Source organism: Leptinotarsa decemlineata, unplaced genomic scaffold, assembly GCF_025532065.1.
Source record: "Leptinotarsa decemlineata unplaced genomic scaffold, Ldec_3_MD MMD2_tig00002082_RagTag_RagTag, whole genome shotgun sequence".
Taxonomy (NCBI): Eukaryota; Metazoa; Arthropoda; class Insecta; order Coleoptera; family Chrysomelidae; genus Leptinotarsa; species Leptinotarsa decemlineata.
In genome coordinates this window covers 247,166-263,401 of record NW_027412573.1, presented here as the reverse complement: position 1 = coordinate 263,401, position 16,236 = coordinate 247,166, and the positions used below count along the sequence as shown (strand labels likewise).

General features: G+C 36.1%; 2 protein-coding genes across 4 annotated transcripts in view; one reads left to right on the top strand and one right to left on the bottom strand.

The window, feature by feature from the left end:
• The window catches only part of LOC111509117 (facilitated trehalose transporter Tret1), a 40,122-nt gene that overhangs the window by 10,322 nt on the left and 13,564 nt on the right, over positions 1-16,236 (bottom strand). Inside the window, exon 1 of one of the 3 annotated variants that reach the window (XM_074176747.1) lies at positions 2,866-3,074. The exons of 1 other annotated variant lie outside the window; for it this stretch is intronic. In XM_074176747.1, coding sequence (XP_074032848.1) covers positions 2,866-2,932 — 67 coding nt within the window. In that variant the 5' untranslated portion in view covers positions 2,933-3,074. Of the gene's footprint in view, positions 1-2,865; positions 3,075-16,236 lie in introns of those variants that run through there. One more of the 3 variants, XM_074176748.1, reaches the window with a different exon arrangement.
• Positions 3,951-14,628, top strand: LOC111509118 (facilitated trehalose transporter Tret1). The gene is made up of 4 exons (XM_074176746.1): positions 3,951-4,125; positions 5,951-6,271; positions 11,048-11,434; positions 13,397-14,628. Exons 1-4 carry the CDS (start codon positions 4,050-4,052, stop codon positions 14,041-14,043), a joined length of 1,431 nt encoding a protein of 476 aa, XP_074032847.1. The 5' UTR covers positions 3,951-4,049; the 3' UTR covers positions 14,044-14,628.

The following is a 16,236-nucleotide window of genomic DNA, read 5'->3' as shown; positions in this document are numbered from 1 at the left end:
ATGTCGGGAAATAATAAAAAGATACAACGATTTTGAAAGTATCAATATTATCAAATTATCGTTGACGTCTCAAAATTGATTGTCATTATGAGGTTAGGACTTGATCAATGCCAATGATTGAAGTTGATGACTTGATCAAACAGAAAACTCTTTCTAAGAATTGAGTCAACCAAATTCGAATGAGTTCAATGAGTTTTGGTTATAGGAGCAGCGAAATCACCTTAGGAAATATCACTGAATTGAATTGTCTTTAGATTGTAGAAAATAGCTATAGTCCGTTCATAATTTGTTGATAGCTCACTGCAAGTTTGACCCTCATTAGAGAACTGAAATACAGAGAGGACAGCTAATATGATATAATAACAAAAACCAAACTAAAACTGGCAGTTTAAGATGTTTTCGACTAACCCACCTTGTATCTGAAGAAATACAATACAGCTATAAAACTTTTAATCCGATTATGTAGGTATTTTGAGTGGAAATGAGTGACCAGTGTCGTAGAGTATATGATTAAAACATATATAAATATATATATATATATATAAAATAAATAAATATATTAATATTCTTAAACTGTAGGTACTGTAAACTGTATTTTTATTTAAAAAATTTGCAATTTGTAAAAGATACATTTATTTAATTAATACCTATTTTTAAATGATATAAACTACGATTACTTACAAAACTATTCAAATTCAAAATGAACAGGATCATCTTCGGAATCCGAGTCGTCTTGCAGGTTAATAATTAGCGGTTGTGTCTCTACAGTCGCATCAATTATATTGACAAGATCCCACATTTTTTGTTCTTCTTCTATTGCATGTCTTACTGCATCTCGCCAATTTTGTTCTGTAATATGTTGTAAAGACTCATATAACGATTCACGTACAGCTTGTATTTTATATGACGTATTTTTTCTAGTCACATAGCTTTTCATTTGTGCCCAAATGAGTTTAATTGGATTTAATTCGCAGTGGTAGGGTGGAAGTCTAAGGACTGTGATGTTTCGTCTTTCCGCCATTTTGTCAACTACGTATTTCTTGAACTTAGATTTGTGTTGCCGGGCAATTTTTAAAAGTTCTGCTTTAACCATTCCATCTTCGTAAGGCAGGGACTTATTCCGCAGCCAGTCAATGATATCCTGTTTCTTCCACGCAGTCGTTGGAAGTCTTTCAACTAGTCGTGAATGATAAGGTGCATTATCTAATACTATAATTGAGTTTGGTGGTACATGTTCAATCATCTGCTCAAAATACTCTTCGAAAACATCAGCTGTCGTCTCCTCGTGATAGTCTTTTGTGCTTTTGGATTCAAATTCCAACAAACCATGCTTAGCAAATCCTTTTTCATTGCCGATGTGAGAAACTATTAATCTACTGCCTTAACCGGAGGGTGGGGGAATACCAGTAGACCAACCTTCCATAAAGGCTTGCCTGGAGCTTGATATATTTTTATCTGTCCAAATTTTTGTGAGAGTATGACCTGCGTTTACCCACGTTTCGTCCTGATAGTAAATTGGCCTTCCTTCAGCCCGAAATTTTCGTATAGATCTTAGATACTTTCTTCTCCAACATATTATCTCTTCCCGGTCAATCAAAAGTGATTTTCGGTCTGATTTCTCCCACCGGAAATTTAATTCTTTTAAAACTTGCCACAATTTGGTTCGTCCGACATGAGGCAAATCCGGGTCGTCTCTAACTTCTTGTAAAATTTTGTTTAAGTTGGGTATTTCTTTTTTGTAAAAAAATTCGTGAATTTTCCTTCGAATACCATTTTTGGCAAATTCATCAATTTCAATAGGTTTTCTCCCCCTCTTTAAGTATTCCTCTGTATTTGGGTTAGCTATACCTTTTTTTTTTTTCTGATAGGAACCTATATATTGTTGACTCCCCTACGCCCGTCATGTTGGCACAACTCTTGATTATGTTCTGAACAGTGTTTGTGGGATTCTGAGAAACCAGAGCATCGTGAACGTTCAAAACAATAGTCTTATCTCTTGGTGAATAGACAGACTTACTGACTGTACGCAACAGTACCGGTGTAAAACTTGATGATGTTGATGATGATGACGAAGCCATCGCAAGCAATCAAACAAAACAAGCAGGAACGAAAGGTACGTATATGTTTGTAGGAATATGAAAAAAAGTTACTCACGCACTGCACAAAATTCGCAAAATAAATATTAGAGACGTTAATTACTGCCGTAGACGCCGAAACACCAACGAGCCGTAAATTAAATGCGATTAAAAAATGTACTAAACCAAAAATTATTTTCGTTCGTAACAACTTCACCCTTTCAAGGCAAGTTTCGAATATAAACTGAAGCTTTATATTTAATGAATAAACACCTCAGGAACCTCCGCCTATGATTTTACGAGTTTTACGACCGTTTTATGACTTGGGCCCTCATTTTGTGCTATCGACAAATTATGAACGGACTATAAATGTGTCGTCATTTACATTCCAGTTCGATCTTGGGTTTTGCAGTGGTGCTCTTTGTTTCTTTTTACATGAATACGGTTCTATATGGTTTCTCAATCATTTCTCAAAACCAAAATGAAGTCATCAGGAAAACATGATCAGAATTTTCAATCATGTATCTTCGAAAAAATCCATCGGTGGCTTCTTCATTTGATTCATATTTTTCATTGTAAAATTATTCCAAGTTCAATGTTACTTTATAGCCACGAAAATTTCCAAAATTATTACCAGCCGTCAAGCATTCAAGGCAAGGTCAAAACTGATATAGTCATTTCCAAAACTTTTTTTAAAGATTAGGTCTTTAACATCGCCGACACACTCTGGAGCACTATCCTAAATCTTTGCTATTCAATTGACTAAATATGAGTGGCAAACTCAACTTACCTCCGATAGCCGCAAAATATTGAAATATCCTGAAATTGAACTTTGAACAATCGAATATTTTCTTCATTTTGGTCGTGTGGTCAATGCTCAACTCATATCGATAACAGAATTAGTGTACGTGTGGAAAAGTGAACAAGTTACCCGAAAACAACAATGAAGGTGAAATGACACACTTGTTATTTGTAGCTCAGGTATTCAGTATCGGTTTATCGCTTGAATATTTTCAGCGGCATGGATAAGACTCCAGTTATTATCGTAAACTGGTAGAAAGTAAAAATGTTTCATTTACTCAACATAAATACATCTGGATTTTACTGGCTGTTAAGATCTGCTAGATCTTCAAATCTAAACGGTCGGTTAAACCACGAAAAAGTTGAGTGTTTTAAAAGTCAATCAAACGATGTACTGAAATCGTAAAAGCGTCAAGCATTTTCAAGATATATTCGAAGAGTTTACTTTCTTGATCCAAAGCTCTTATTTTTCACAAAAGATAAAAAACGGAAGAGGATTTTTCTAGATATTTCATATACACTGTTCTGCCATGTATCACACTTGATGAATTATCGGCCGTTTCAGTCCACGACGACCATCATCATTGTTCGACCAATGTAATACTTAATAATAAAATATAGACCTGATTTTAAATTTCTTGTTTTGAGTAATAAGAACACGCGTCGAACCCGTGAAATGTCCAAGAATGTTTTGATTGGTACCTATATTGGATTGAATTTTCATAAGCCCATACCGTTTTGAGAAGAGTTTTAATAAAGATACAAATTTTTATTTTCTATATTATCAACATGACACATTTTGTGATGTGTTTTTATTTTTGTCTTCCTTTCTTCGAAAGCAGTTTTAAAAATGATAATTTCAGCTGTCATTTCATATAACATTGCCTGTCCAATAATATAAAAATGAATTTGGCTAACGTACTAACGATTATATACTCTATTTCTAATAGTTGTGGAAGTAACACTCTTTGATTTTCTGGCTCAGCTGAAAAATATTCCTCATTTGGCATCTTCCCGAACAATTGAGCAAATTGATCACTTCGACTCCATGTTAACACACAATTTAAATGGTTAATGAATGTAATCAGTTAGCGCTTCGTTAATAGATCGGACAGTAGTCCATATGTCTGCGATCCCAACAAAGTTTTGATAAATTAGTGATTTGCTCTCGTAATGGGTGTACTGGCAAGTGTTAACACGAAAAAATCTTCTGGAAGTCGAATCTACCAATACATCGCCGCTATAACTGGTGAGATCTAGCTTTTTAGATAAATTTTTATATTTAATCAACCAATAAATACCAAACAATTACAATACCATTTGGTTGACTTCTGCTTCGTTATTGAACCGTTTCAATCGTTTAGAAGAAACCCTCAAATCTCTGAAATATGTTATAAGGTTCTCATGTTATAATAATGAAACACCCATTTGATTGAAGTTGTTTTGTTATTTTAGTAATAAATTGATGGATGTAGCCGTTACTACGTGGTAGGAAACCATAATGAAAAGAAAAATGAAAATATCTATGTTTTTTACCACTTTTATTTGTAATCAACGTTTCTGCAGTTTCGTCCTATACGGACATTTTTAAACTTATATTGTATAAGTATGAATTTTCGAAAAATTGAACTAGAAAATGGCTGTCAAGTGTTGGGCAACTCAAAAAATAAGACCACAGAAAAGAAAAGTGTGGGATTCATGAAATAAACTGTGTAGATTGCAATAATTAGTATGTTGGTTACTGAAAACGGCGTCTCGAAGTGGTGATTTGAGTTTTGGAAAAAGAAAAAAATCGGCAGGTGAATATGCTGGTTGTTTGATAAGATTTATTGAGTTTTTCGCTAGATATTCGTTCATAATGATAGCCTTACCAGATGGTGCGAAATCCATGAGTTTTCTTTTAGCATAACTGGTCTCTTTCGACGAATTTGCTGTCTCAAATGTCGCATAACGCACAGGTAATATTCATTATTTACTGCTTCACCTTCTTCGCCGATCTTTACACGATCAAGTTTCTGCAGAAATTTCAGGTTTTTTGGCACTAGAGTAGCAAGGCGTTTCTTGCGATTTTAAGTTCTCTTAGATTGGTAGATAATTTATTTCACTACGTTACGTAATAAAATGTTTGTATCAAGTCAAAAAAGTAATGGTCAGTCGAACAATTGAAATAGTATAAAAACAAACAAGAATCACAAATACAAAAATATAAAACAAAATTGAGTATGTTGACATCATAAACATTTGAAATGATTCACGTGCTCTTTGACAGAATTGAAGCAAAAGCTCAAAAGATAATTTTTTATTGTTTTTGAATTTGGACATACTAAGAATTTTAAAATTATCTGGAAGATAGTTGTAGAGGTTGAAATTCAGAGTGTTCTTTTGTGATTTACCCAAAACGATAGCGGTTTGTTCAAATTTTGTTACCATGTTTGGTATCATACTCATGCAGGTCTGATTGCTGAATTATTGAAGTTGATTTTTTATGAATTTCTATGATAACGTTGTACAAAAATAATGAAGGTAACGGCATTATTCTCAATTTCCAAAACCAAGGTCTCCATAACTAGAATTAGTTATTATTCTGAGAGTTTTTTCTGCAATTTAAAAAGTTTGAATGCCCCAGTTGAGTTATCCCCAGAGTATAACATCATAGCTAATGTGAGAATGTTACGGATGTTGATGGCTCAGAAGAGTGAAAGACAATCTTTCACCACATCTAAATAACGGATGACACTCAAACTCCGCGTTGAGTATAGAGAGTTGTGCCAACCTGGCTACAAAAATAATTTCGACAATCCTTTCAAGCGAGTTTTTTGAATGATGGTTGTACTGTGGGGCCGAACAGACTTAAATCCCTTCAAACCGAACTTAACCCATTTGCCGTAATTTTTCGAATATTTGCACAAGTAAACTTTGGCAAGTGAACGTCGTATTTTTGTTAAAGTATGTTAGCTTGTACTTGCTCATAAGTTTTCGAAAATAGACTCTATTTTTGACACTAATTTCCATATTGTTAATTTCAATAATTAAATAAACCGCCACAAGATTTTGAATTTTCTTTCTATTTTCAGCAAACTTGGGCATAATATGCAGCGAGATGCACTACGGCTGGCCTTCACCCTTCGTTCCCACCCTGCAAAGCGGACAATACCATTTCCAGATAAGCAGCGAAGAAGGGTCGTGGCTAGTCGTGGCCCCGTTGGTGGGCGCCATCTTCGGAGCCTTTGTCACTGCCTTGATCGTCGATAGATTCGGCAGGAAGAGACTGATCATCTTTTCTTCGCTACCCTTCGTGACGTCGTGGTTGCTGATCGGCTTCGCGGATTCCTCCACGTTGATGTTTGTAGGGAGGGTGTTGGCAGGAGCTGCGGATGGCTTGTCGTTTACAGCAGGTTAGGCATTTGTTCCGTTTAAGTTACTCATGCTCTATTTCCTAATGGTGAAAAGTAATTAACGCTCATTATAAATGCATGGATCATTCTTCTATCAAATGGTATGTTTGTTTTGGAAGCCACTCAATGATATAAGCTTTTCTTCTTACAATAAATAGTTGGTATTCCTTTCCAGAAAGATAATTTACAATATTCATCAAAATTACAGAGTTAGGTGAAATGAGGTATAACATTTGCCAGAATATTCTTCAAACACATTGTCGTTCTTGTCTTCATGCATTGATTGATGCAAACATTAATAAACCACCCTCAACAAAACCATCAACACTTCCAATGTGGGTAATAATCAGTCGTTTTCTGGTAGACCAGCCTACTGAAAATGCTTGACATGAACTTGTAACTGTCTTGCCACATTTTCACAATGATATATCCTTCGTTAAGCCAAATATCGTCCGAATAAAAAATCGTTCCATTATTATGTTGACACTCTTTTAATAAATGTTTCCTCCGGCAAATAATTTCTGTTGAAATCTATTTTCTGTTTTGTTTTTCCGAACTGAAATTTGATTCTTTCAAAGTTTTCCACATAATTTCTTTCTGCCTACCATTGGAGACATACTTTGTCTTCTTTCAAGGCTCCCATTATTTTGTCGCGGGTCGGTATTTCTTACTTAAAATAAAAGTACTATACTGTTATTCTAATTGAAAGTTTGCAGTTTACATCAGCAAGCACAGTTTTTCTTCATAAAGATGATTTTGGTGACTCCACAGCCTAATTTTTTCTCTCATTCTTGAATTTGTATATCAATGATTTTGAAATTCTCGTCCCTTGCATTTTCACCAGAGTATCAACGGTATAGGTACGAAGGATTTTAGTGTATAAGAGCGTCATAAGAATAATAGTTTTTTTATTAACTGAAAAAGCACATTTGCTCATTCGTTTTGCCGGAGAGAAAACTGAAGTAGCCATTTTAATGCACAAACTAAGTATAATTTACTGATAACAACATTGATCAAGACGCAAAGGTTTCATCATTAATAAATATTCTTCAGGTAATAAAGTACCTAGTTAAAGCACTATTAGATCGGACCGAATCATGACGTCATCCTCTTTTCCAGCGAATATTAAAAATCTCGGGTATGCCTGATTTAATCAGGTGAGCTCTGCAGGTATGTGATACTTGAACAATGCGCTATGAAACAGCGATTTATTTATGATTTACTGCGACTCGCTCCGGCTCCGCACGAGTGCAATGCTGATACTTAATATATAACGTTCACAGCTTTTTTTGTTAGTAGACAATATAAACATGTTTTTTTTTGAGGTTACTCTTGAAAGAGTAATATACAGGGTGTCCCTGGACTTCCTCTTTTCCTCTCGGGAATGTATAGATGGGGTCAAAATATCACCAGTACTTCATACAACTTTTTTTCCTAAAATCCTTCGTTACCAAGTAACGGGACAAATGTTTTTCTTTGATAACTTTTCAAGTGAATATTCAAAATCATCCAAATTTTGGTAATTGACTAAACAAATGAATTCCTTCGATGAGCTTTCATGCAAGAGTCAGTTGTTTTGCTACAAAGTCAGGAACGGACTACCCCCGATGGTCCACACCCCAAAACTTTGAAATGACAGATATTTTTCAATATCTTTCAACAAATTAAGGTTACTTGGACAATTTTATGAATAAAAGTACTCGTGTGGAAAGTCGATCGGAGCAACGAGTCTTGATAAAAATGTCGTTTCACTCGACGACATCAAACCCGCTCGTCCACCATTATTTGAAATGAATAATTATCAAAGCAGAAATAATAATGATAACGTTAATTCAACAACATTTATCCTGAGATGTCTACCATTATTCGAAAGTATTAGTTTTTAAGGAAAATAGAAATGATAGGTAAAATGTTCATAACGAATTTTTATAATGCAAACACGTTTAACTAACGAAACTCAAGAGCCTCAAGAGCAAACAGAAATGAAAAATCCGCTACAGAAACTGCTCGATATGACCACCTTCTCTCTCTATACATTTTCTTAGTCTGCGAAGACACCCTCTCTGTACTTGAAATAGCATTCCAGGGTCGTTTCGTATGGCTTCACAATGTAATGTTATTCTATTCAACAATGCATCTCTTGTGGGAATAGGTGTAGCGTAAACAAGGCTTTTTAGATGCCCCCACAGAAAGAAATCCAATGGATTTAAATCCGGAGACCGCGATGGCCATGAATATGGCCCACCTCTACCAATCCATCTATTGTGGAAAATATGGTTCAGATGGTCTCGAACAATCAAACTGAAATGAGGAGGAGCGACATCATGCATAAACCACATATCTCTTCGGGTTTGCAATGGAACATGTTCCAAAAGTCCATTCAAATCGTTCTGAATGAACTCCAAATAACGTTCTCCATTCAATCGGTCCTGTAGAACGAATGGTCCTATAAGATGGTTTCCTATGATACCAGCCCAAACATTCACGTTGAATTTCCGTTGGTGTTTGGTTTGCAATATCCCATGGGGATTTTCTTCGGCCCATATATGGAGATTATGAGAGTTGATAACTCCATCTCTACTGAAACCTGCTTCATCAGTGAATAAAACTCGATTAATAAAAGTCATATCCTCTCTTTGCCTATCCATGAACCAATTGGCATATTCCAGTCGTGCTGGAAAATCTTGAGGTGTCATGGCATGTACCTTCTGGATGTGAAATGGGTGGAGCAGTTGTTCCCTAATTATTCTAGGAATAGTGGACTTGGATGTATGGAACTGTTCTGATAGATTTCTGATGCTCATTGAAGGATTATCAGCGACGACTTCCAAAATATTTTCCTCCAATACAACGGTACGTACAGTCCTAGGAGCGCCCTCACCACCTCATTTTGGCAAAACTGTACCTACAATAATATCGAAATAAAACAACGTGCTCAAATTAATTATTAATTATTACATACCTGTCTCCCTCAAGCTGCGATCGACACGCTCGAATGTTTCTCTTGACGGTACCGTTCGATTGGGAAAATGCTCGGAATACAGACGACGAGCTTCTGCAGCATTACAAAATGCTCGTCCATAAAATACATGCATATCTGCATATTCTTTGAATGTAAATTGTTCGGCCATATCAAAAAAATTCAAAATATTCTCTAGAATATTGACAATACAATGATAGTCATATGACAACGCACCACTCAACAAAACAAAATCGCATTCCAGTTTCTCATTTTTTATCAAAACTTTCTAAAAGGTTTTTTTGTCAACATCTGTGAAAGAAATGGAACATAATTATTCCCTGGATATTTTTCACCTGATCATGTGCAGCCGTTTTTGTAGTTCATTCGTTTGTTTTTTATTAGTATAGTAAATATTTTTTCCGATGTGCGTTTTTTCAGCTAAATTTAGATTCGTGTTAAAGAATTTCTCCCATAAAATTATAATTATCAATGAAACTCCTCAACAGTTTAGCTGTGAAGAAGAATTTGAAACATTCGAATGTTGAGTTTCATGAGATTCAGATAACTGATCAACACGAAACGTGATTATTCCACACGTATTATGTACATACAAAATATGGAATGAATTCGATATTTCATAGTAGAGTAGCTTGTTAGTTTAAAAACACCACGAATCTACAGAACTTGATATTTCTTTTGAAAAAATATCTGCTATCACAATTGTGACTTAAACTTCCATATAGGTACTGTACTTTTTGTTTACGACTTCATTTTAGCATACTTTGTATTATTCCTGTTATAAATGTTGTTGAATTAACGTTATCATTATTATTTCTGCTTTGATAATTATTCATTTCAAATAATGGTGGACGAGCGGGTTTGATGTCGTTGCTCGTTGCTCCGATCGACTTTCCACACGAGTACTTTTATTCATAAAATTGTCCAAGTAACCTTATTTTGTTGAAAAATATTGAAAAATATCTGTCATTTCAAAGTTTTGGGGTGTGGACCATCGAGGGTAGTCCGTTCCTGACTTTGTAGCAAAACAACTGACTTCCTGCATGAAAGCTCATCGACGGAATTCATTTGTTTAGTCAATTACCAAAATTTGGATGAATTTGAATATTCACTTGAAAAGTTATCAAAGAAAAACATTTTTCATTTTGTAACTTCGAGGGCCCGTAACTTGGTTACGAAGACTTTTAGGAAAAAAGTTATATGAAGTACTGGTGATATTTTGACCCCATCTATACATTCCCGAGAGGAAAAGAGGAAGTCCAGGGACACCCTGTATAATTGCCGCCTCAACCTCTGTATTTTAAATCTGTAGTAGGTATCTTCGAAAATATTCATTCAAATTTCATGCTGTAAGGGGCCATATTGATCACATTATGCGCAGATTAGATAAAGGATATATTAAAAATAATTTTATAAACACGCCTTTTTCCTCGCGGTTGGCGTCTTACTTGAAATATTTGAAAAAATTTTTTTATTGCACATCCAGAACATAAAACGGACCTACATACATAATTTCAGCCTCCGAAAATATGGCAGTACGGAGAAACCGTGATGGAAAGGTAATTTTCAGTAGGAATATAAGACCTGAGAAGCACCTATATACCAAATTTTAGCTTTCTAGGACTTACCACTTACGGAGAAACAGAGGTGCATGAATGAGTGTTAAGTGAGTGAGTTTCGCATTTTTAAGTACAGATTACTCTGCTGTCTAAGGAAATAGACTGTAATATTTTTTCTTTCTATTTGAATAGTTTGCCGTTTGCTCAAAACAAACCATTCACCTAAAAATATTTCAGTTCCCATGTACCTGGGCGAGATTGCCGACCCAAAAATCAGAGGCCTGCTAGCATCATTGTGCCCAGTCTGCATCGTTTTCGGGATACTATTGATAAACATCTTCGGGGCCTATCTAGCTCTGGACACCGTCGCCTACATCGGCACAATCTTCCCGATACTGCTTCTGGTCACTTTCAGCTGGATGCCGGAGAGTCCGTACTATCTTTTGATGCATGATAGGACTGCAGAAGCGAGGAAGAGTCTTCAAACTTTCCGGGGTGTAGAGGAGGTCACAGAGGAGCTGACGAGGATTTCGGGAGCTATCCAGGAACAGGCGGACAATCGGGGGTCCGTTTTCGATTTGGTCACTGTAAAGGGCAACCGTAAAGGATTGTTTACTACCTTAGGTGAGATTCAGTTTTTCGAAATTATAGGAAAAGTTACCGAATCACAAACATTTTTTAATTTCTCTTGCCCGCAGTTTGGATACATACACAATACATGTAATTTAGTTCAATTTATTCATTCGTTCATTTTATAAAATCGGTACAAAAACACCATGATATGATATTGGATATATGGGTTACACCTAGGCACATAAATTCCAGTACTGTGCTTTTCTATACTAACAGTGGAATATTGTAACAAAACATTATATGCAACCAAATTTCATATTCGAAACAGAAGCAAATTTAACGTATTCCAAAAACACTTTATTGTGAGATTTTCACTAAATTGTTTTACAAAAACGCAACACGTGTTTCGCCATACAATGGCTTCATCTGGCGTGTCTTTCAACTAATTCTACACATTCAATACTAAATATATATATATATAGTTTATGGAGTACCTGAAATCAAAGTATCTGTAAACGAAGTACCTGAATTTTAAGTAGCTGATATTTTACCTGAGTTTCTAACGAATTAAATTACCTGCACTTATATTCCATTTTCACATTTGAAAAAATATATTCAGTAACGGAGAGTTATTGAGTTCTAATTGATCATTCAGTAAATTACCCGAATTCCTGAATCTATTGATTTCTAAACATTCTAGAAGATTAAGTTTCAAACTCTTCTCTTCTAAATGTAACACCTCGTACTCATGATTGAACTCATGTCCTTCTGCTAAAAGATGGTTTGCAAATGTGGAATTGGTCTTTCTATTTACAAAACTACTCCTATGTTCTTTAATTCGTTGGAAAAATGTTCTTCCTGTTTGGCCAATATACAGTTTTGGACAAGAGCCACAAGTCAGCTTATATACTCCTGATCTATCCGACACCAAAGTTTTGTCCTTATTGTTTTTAGTACGTGGGTGAAATGAAGAACCCAATAAAGCAAAAATGTATAACAAAGGTAAGATATCATACAAACCAAAGAATGTTGGATTTTTTGTTTGAACTTGTTTTCAAGTGGTTTTAAAATTTTCTCACACTTGTAATCATTTTAAGGTCGACGGGTAGAATATTGCAGAACTTTAAGGTCGGAGTTGAAAGTTCAATTCAGAACCTAACTTGTCGAAAAGACAAGTTAGGTGGTAATTCACAAAAGAAAGAAAAAAAAGGAAAAGATTGATTGTGATATTGGACAAATCAGATTTCAATGAAAGAATTGATAATTTAAGTGAAAACGGTTCATGTAACAAATTTTCAAAATAATACATGATACATTTTTTATGTTGAAAAATCTGGGGAACCCATAGCCTGCGCAAAGGAAGTCTTGGGAATAGCTTGTTAACTATGAAGTAGTGTTTGGAACCCAAGAATGTGAAATATTCATATCCAATAGTGTTCTGTAAACAAATGGCTATCACTAGAGATTTCTTCAAATAGTTGGTTGACACATAACATTTTCCTCTCATTGATAGATGGCGTCCCAGGCATGTGAATACTTATTTACTAATTACTGAAATACTAATTCCCCTATTTTACAACATTAATCAAAGTATCTATGAGACTGATAAACACACTAAATACTCATACATAATATTGAGTAATAATAATAATTCTATATGGAAGACTGAAGATATTTTGCAAATATAGAATGAGAATTCCTCCTTTATGTATCCATTTATGAAATGGGGATAACTAACAAAGGAGATAACAAAGGGGATAACAAAGCCCATAGAAGCTCAGGACAGTTGTGCCAACCTAGCACAAAAGTGATTTCGGAAACCCCTTCATGCGGGCTTTTTGAATAATCGATTCACGGTATTTCATTGACAGAATGTACGAGTGTATGCATTGATTATTGATCTAATAAACTGTTGGATATTTCCAACTTGGAATGTAGTGAATATACAGAATATCAACTCAGCAACCTAAAACTGGAAAACTGGAGAAATGATAATTTTTGACTTCTTCACAGGTCTCAGAGGAATCCAACAGCTCAGCGGCACCACAGCTATAATATTCTACTGCAAAACGATATTCAAAGAGGCCGAAGGTTTCATCTCCTCCAGCCTAGCCACGATAATATACTTCTCGGTGCAGCTTTTCCTCTCGGCGCTGACATCTTTCGTGGTCGACATCTCCGGCAGAAGGCCGCTGCTGATCGTCTCGACTACGGGCACGGCTTTGACGCTGCTTCTCAACGGCGTCTTCCTCTACCTGAAGAACTGCACCGAGGTCGACACCAGCAGCTTCGATTTCGTCCCGCTGGTCGCCCTCCTCTGCTTCGTCGTCGTCTTCAGCGTCGGTCTACAAACGATTCCTCTCCTGGTGATGGGAGAGATCTACCCGACTAGTGTTAAGGCTATTGCTCTCTGTTTCATGGACATTTTCTACAGCGTCATCGTGATCCTTATATCGAAATTCTTCCACTGGTCAAATGATACTTACGGAATGCATGTGCCGTTCTTTACCTTCAGCTGCTGCTGCCTACTCGGGCTGGTTTTCATCGTTTTTTACGTTCCCGAAACCAAGGGGAAGACTCTGGAAGACATCCAAGCCGAACTCCGAGGTCAGAAACAAAAAGCTGCTGTCAGATACGTTGAGGGAGAGAAATTTTATTGAAGCATCTGTATCGAGTTTGGTTGTGCATTTGACACACATCGACCCGACTCATTGTTGAAATACACACATCGGAAAAGTCTAGGGATATTTTTAAAAATGGCAATAATTTTTTTTTAGATCGCTTTAGGGAAAAAAAAGTTGACGGGTGATTATAAAACGAATGTAACTTACAACAAAATTTATTAAATGGTCAAAAATACTGAGTGCGCATATAAGCAAAACTAAAAAAAAAATATGGTTCTTCTTTGGCACCCCGAAAAAAAATCATAATACAAAAAAAAATTGGAATCAGTACAAAGTATGGCCTCCACGCTGGTTTATTACGGCCCTACATCTATCGTGCATCGACAAAATGAGATTGTCAATGTCTTGTTGAGGTAGATTTGCCCATTCAGCGATTGAAAGCTCTCTCAATTGAAACGTTGTGTGAATGTTCCCCATATGCGGAGTAATTCTTCGTTGAAGCATGTCCCACACATGCTCGATGGGATTCAGGTCCGGTGATTGTGCTGGCCATGGCAATACATCAACTCCTTCGTTGGTGAGCCAGTCAGTCACTAGACGCGCGACATGTGGACGAGCATTACCGTGCATTAGGTGGAAGTTTTCACCAACAGGACCAGCAAACGAACGGACGATAGGTAGAAGAATGGTGTCGAGGTACTGTCGAGCTGTGAGGGAGCGATTTGGACAAACGAGATCTGTTCTGCCGCCGATCATGATTCCGCCCCATAGTATTACTGTACCACCTCTGTATGTGTGGACTTCCTGGACATGTCTCAAACGTTCATTATTTCCAGGTCGTCTCCACAGTCTTACTCGACGAGAATCTGGATGAAATCTAAATCTGGATTCGTCTGTAAACAAAACTGTGGCCCAATCATTTGCATCCCAGTTTTGATGTTCTTGACACCACTCTGATCTTCTACCGCGATTGCCTCTCGACAAAGGTGGACATCTTAGTGGCCTTCTGTTGTGGAGATCTGCTTCATGCAGTCGATTTCTGACAGTATCACGACCAATGGTTACCTGGTGCGTCTGCTGCAACACGTTAACCAACTCAGGTGCTGTGATTGTCGGTTGTCTTCTTGCGGTTAAGACCAAAAATCGGTCTTGAACTGCAGTTGTAGCGCATCCTCGCCCTGGATGTTGTTTGGCTGGACTGCCAGTTTCACGGAAACGCCGCCACAATCGACTGATAACACTTTGGGAGACCCCCAAACGAAGAGCTACATCATTTTGTCGCATGCCACCTTGAAGAAGCCCTACAGCTCTATTCATCTCAGCCAATGGTAAGTGATGGCGTTCCATGTTAAAGCACAATATTTCCAGTTTAATTGCTGAGCAAGAACTGCATAGAATGTACAAACTCGACACTTTCAGATTATTCATTTTAGCCGAAAACCTACATATTGTAAAAAACTTGATAAAAGATTAGTTACCGTTTTTGCAGGCTTTGTTCAACCCATAGAAATCTACAGGGTGGTCGAGTGTACCAATTTAATCGAAATTAAACGACCTCATGCATGCTATTTAGTATGTTATAGAAATATCCCTAGACTTTTCCGATGTGTGTACTTACCTATTCAACAAATCACAGCAAAGCAACAAGCCGTTACTTTCGATGAATTGTAGAAAAATAAATTGAATTGTCATCAAAATTTGTTTTTGCTTAGTCATGTATCTATGAATTTTTCAAATCATTTTCACCTTTCAATAACTTCAACGTTTCGAAAAACTTTGATTTTGCCATTTTTTTTCATTTCATTTCATTTTCATTTCTATCTAAATTGTTTTCATTAAAAATTGTTCAATTTTCCACGTACCATGTACAGATATTTTACTGATTGGGCATCTTTTTGTTAGTAGCGAAACCCCAGATGTAATATTTTGAAAATAATTATTTTCTAAACCAGAAACTTGATATGCTCTCTACCTACCTCCAAACATTAGACCGGATAACTTATATTTGTGAAAATAATCTCCTGTTGATGCCAAAACGGTGAATGAAACTGTCTCGAAAAAATATTTCACAATAATGAAGTTGAAGAAATGGAAACACTAAGAGAATAGGTCATTTTGATATTTCTAATATTTCCATCAAAGTCATTCTCCCAATTTGAAGTTTCATAATCAATTGTGAATGTGCAAATTTCTGTAAAATTTTCAATAATATCCAAATGATCATTGTAC

What these genes read in the sequence shown, in the direction of transcription:
- LOC111509118 (XM_074176746.1), top strand. Translation starts at nt 4,050, where the DNA reads ATGGGTGTACTGGCAAGTGTTAACACGAAAAAATCTTCTGGAAGTCGA. An exon ending in ATACATCGCCGCTATAACTG is followed by an intron (nt 4,126 to 5,950) that starts GTGAGATCTAGC and finishes TTCTATTTTCAG; the next exon opens with CAAACTTGGGCATAATATGC. An exon ending in TGGCTTGTCGTTTACAGCAG is followed by an intron (nt 6,272 to 11,047) that starts GTTAGGCATTTG and finishes AAAATATTTCAG; the next exon opens with TTCCCATGTACCTGGGCGAG.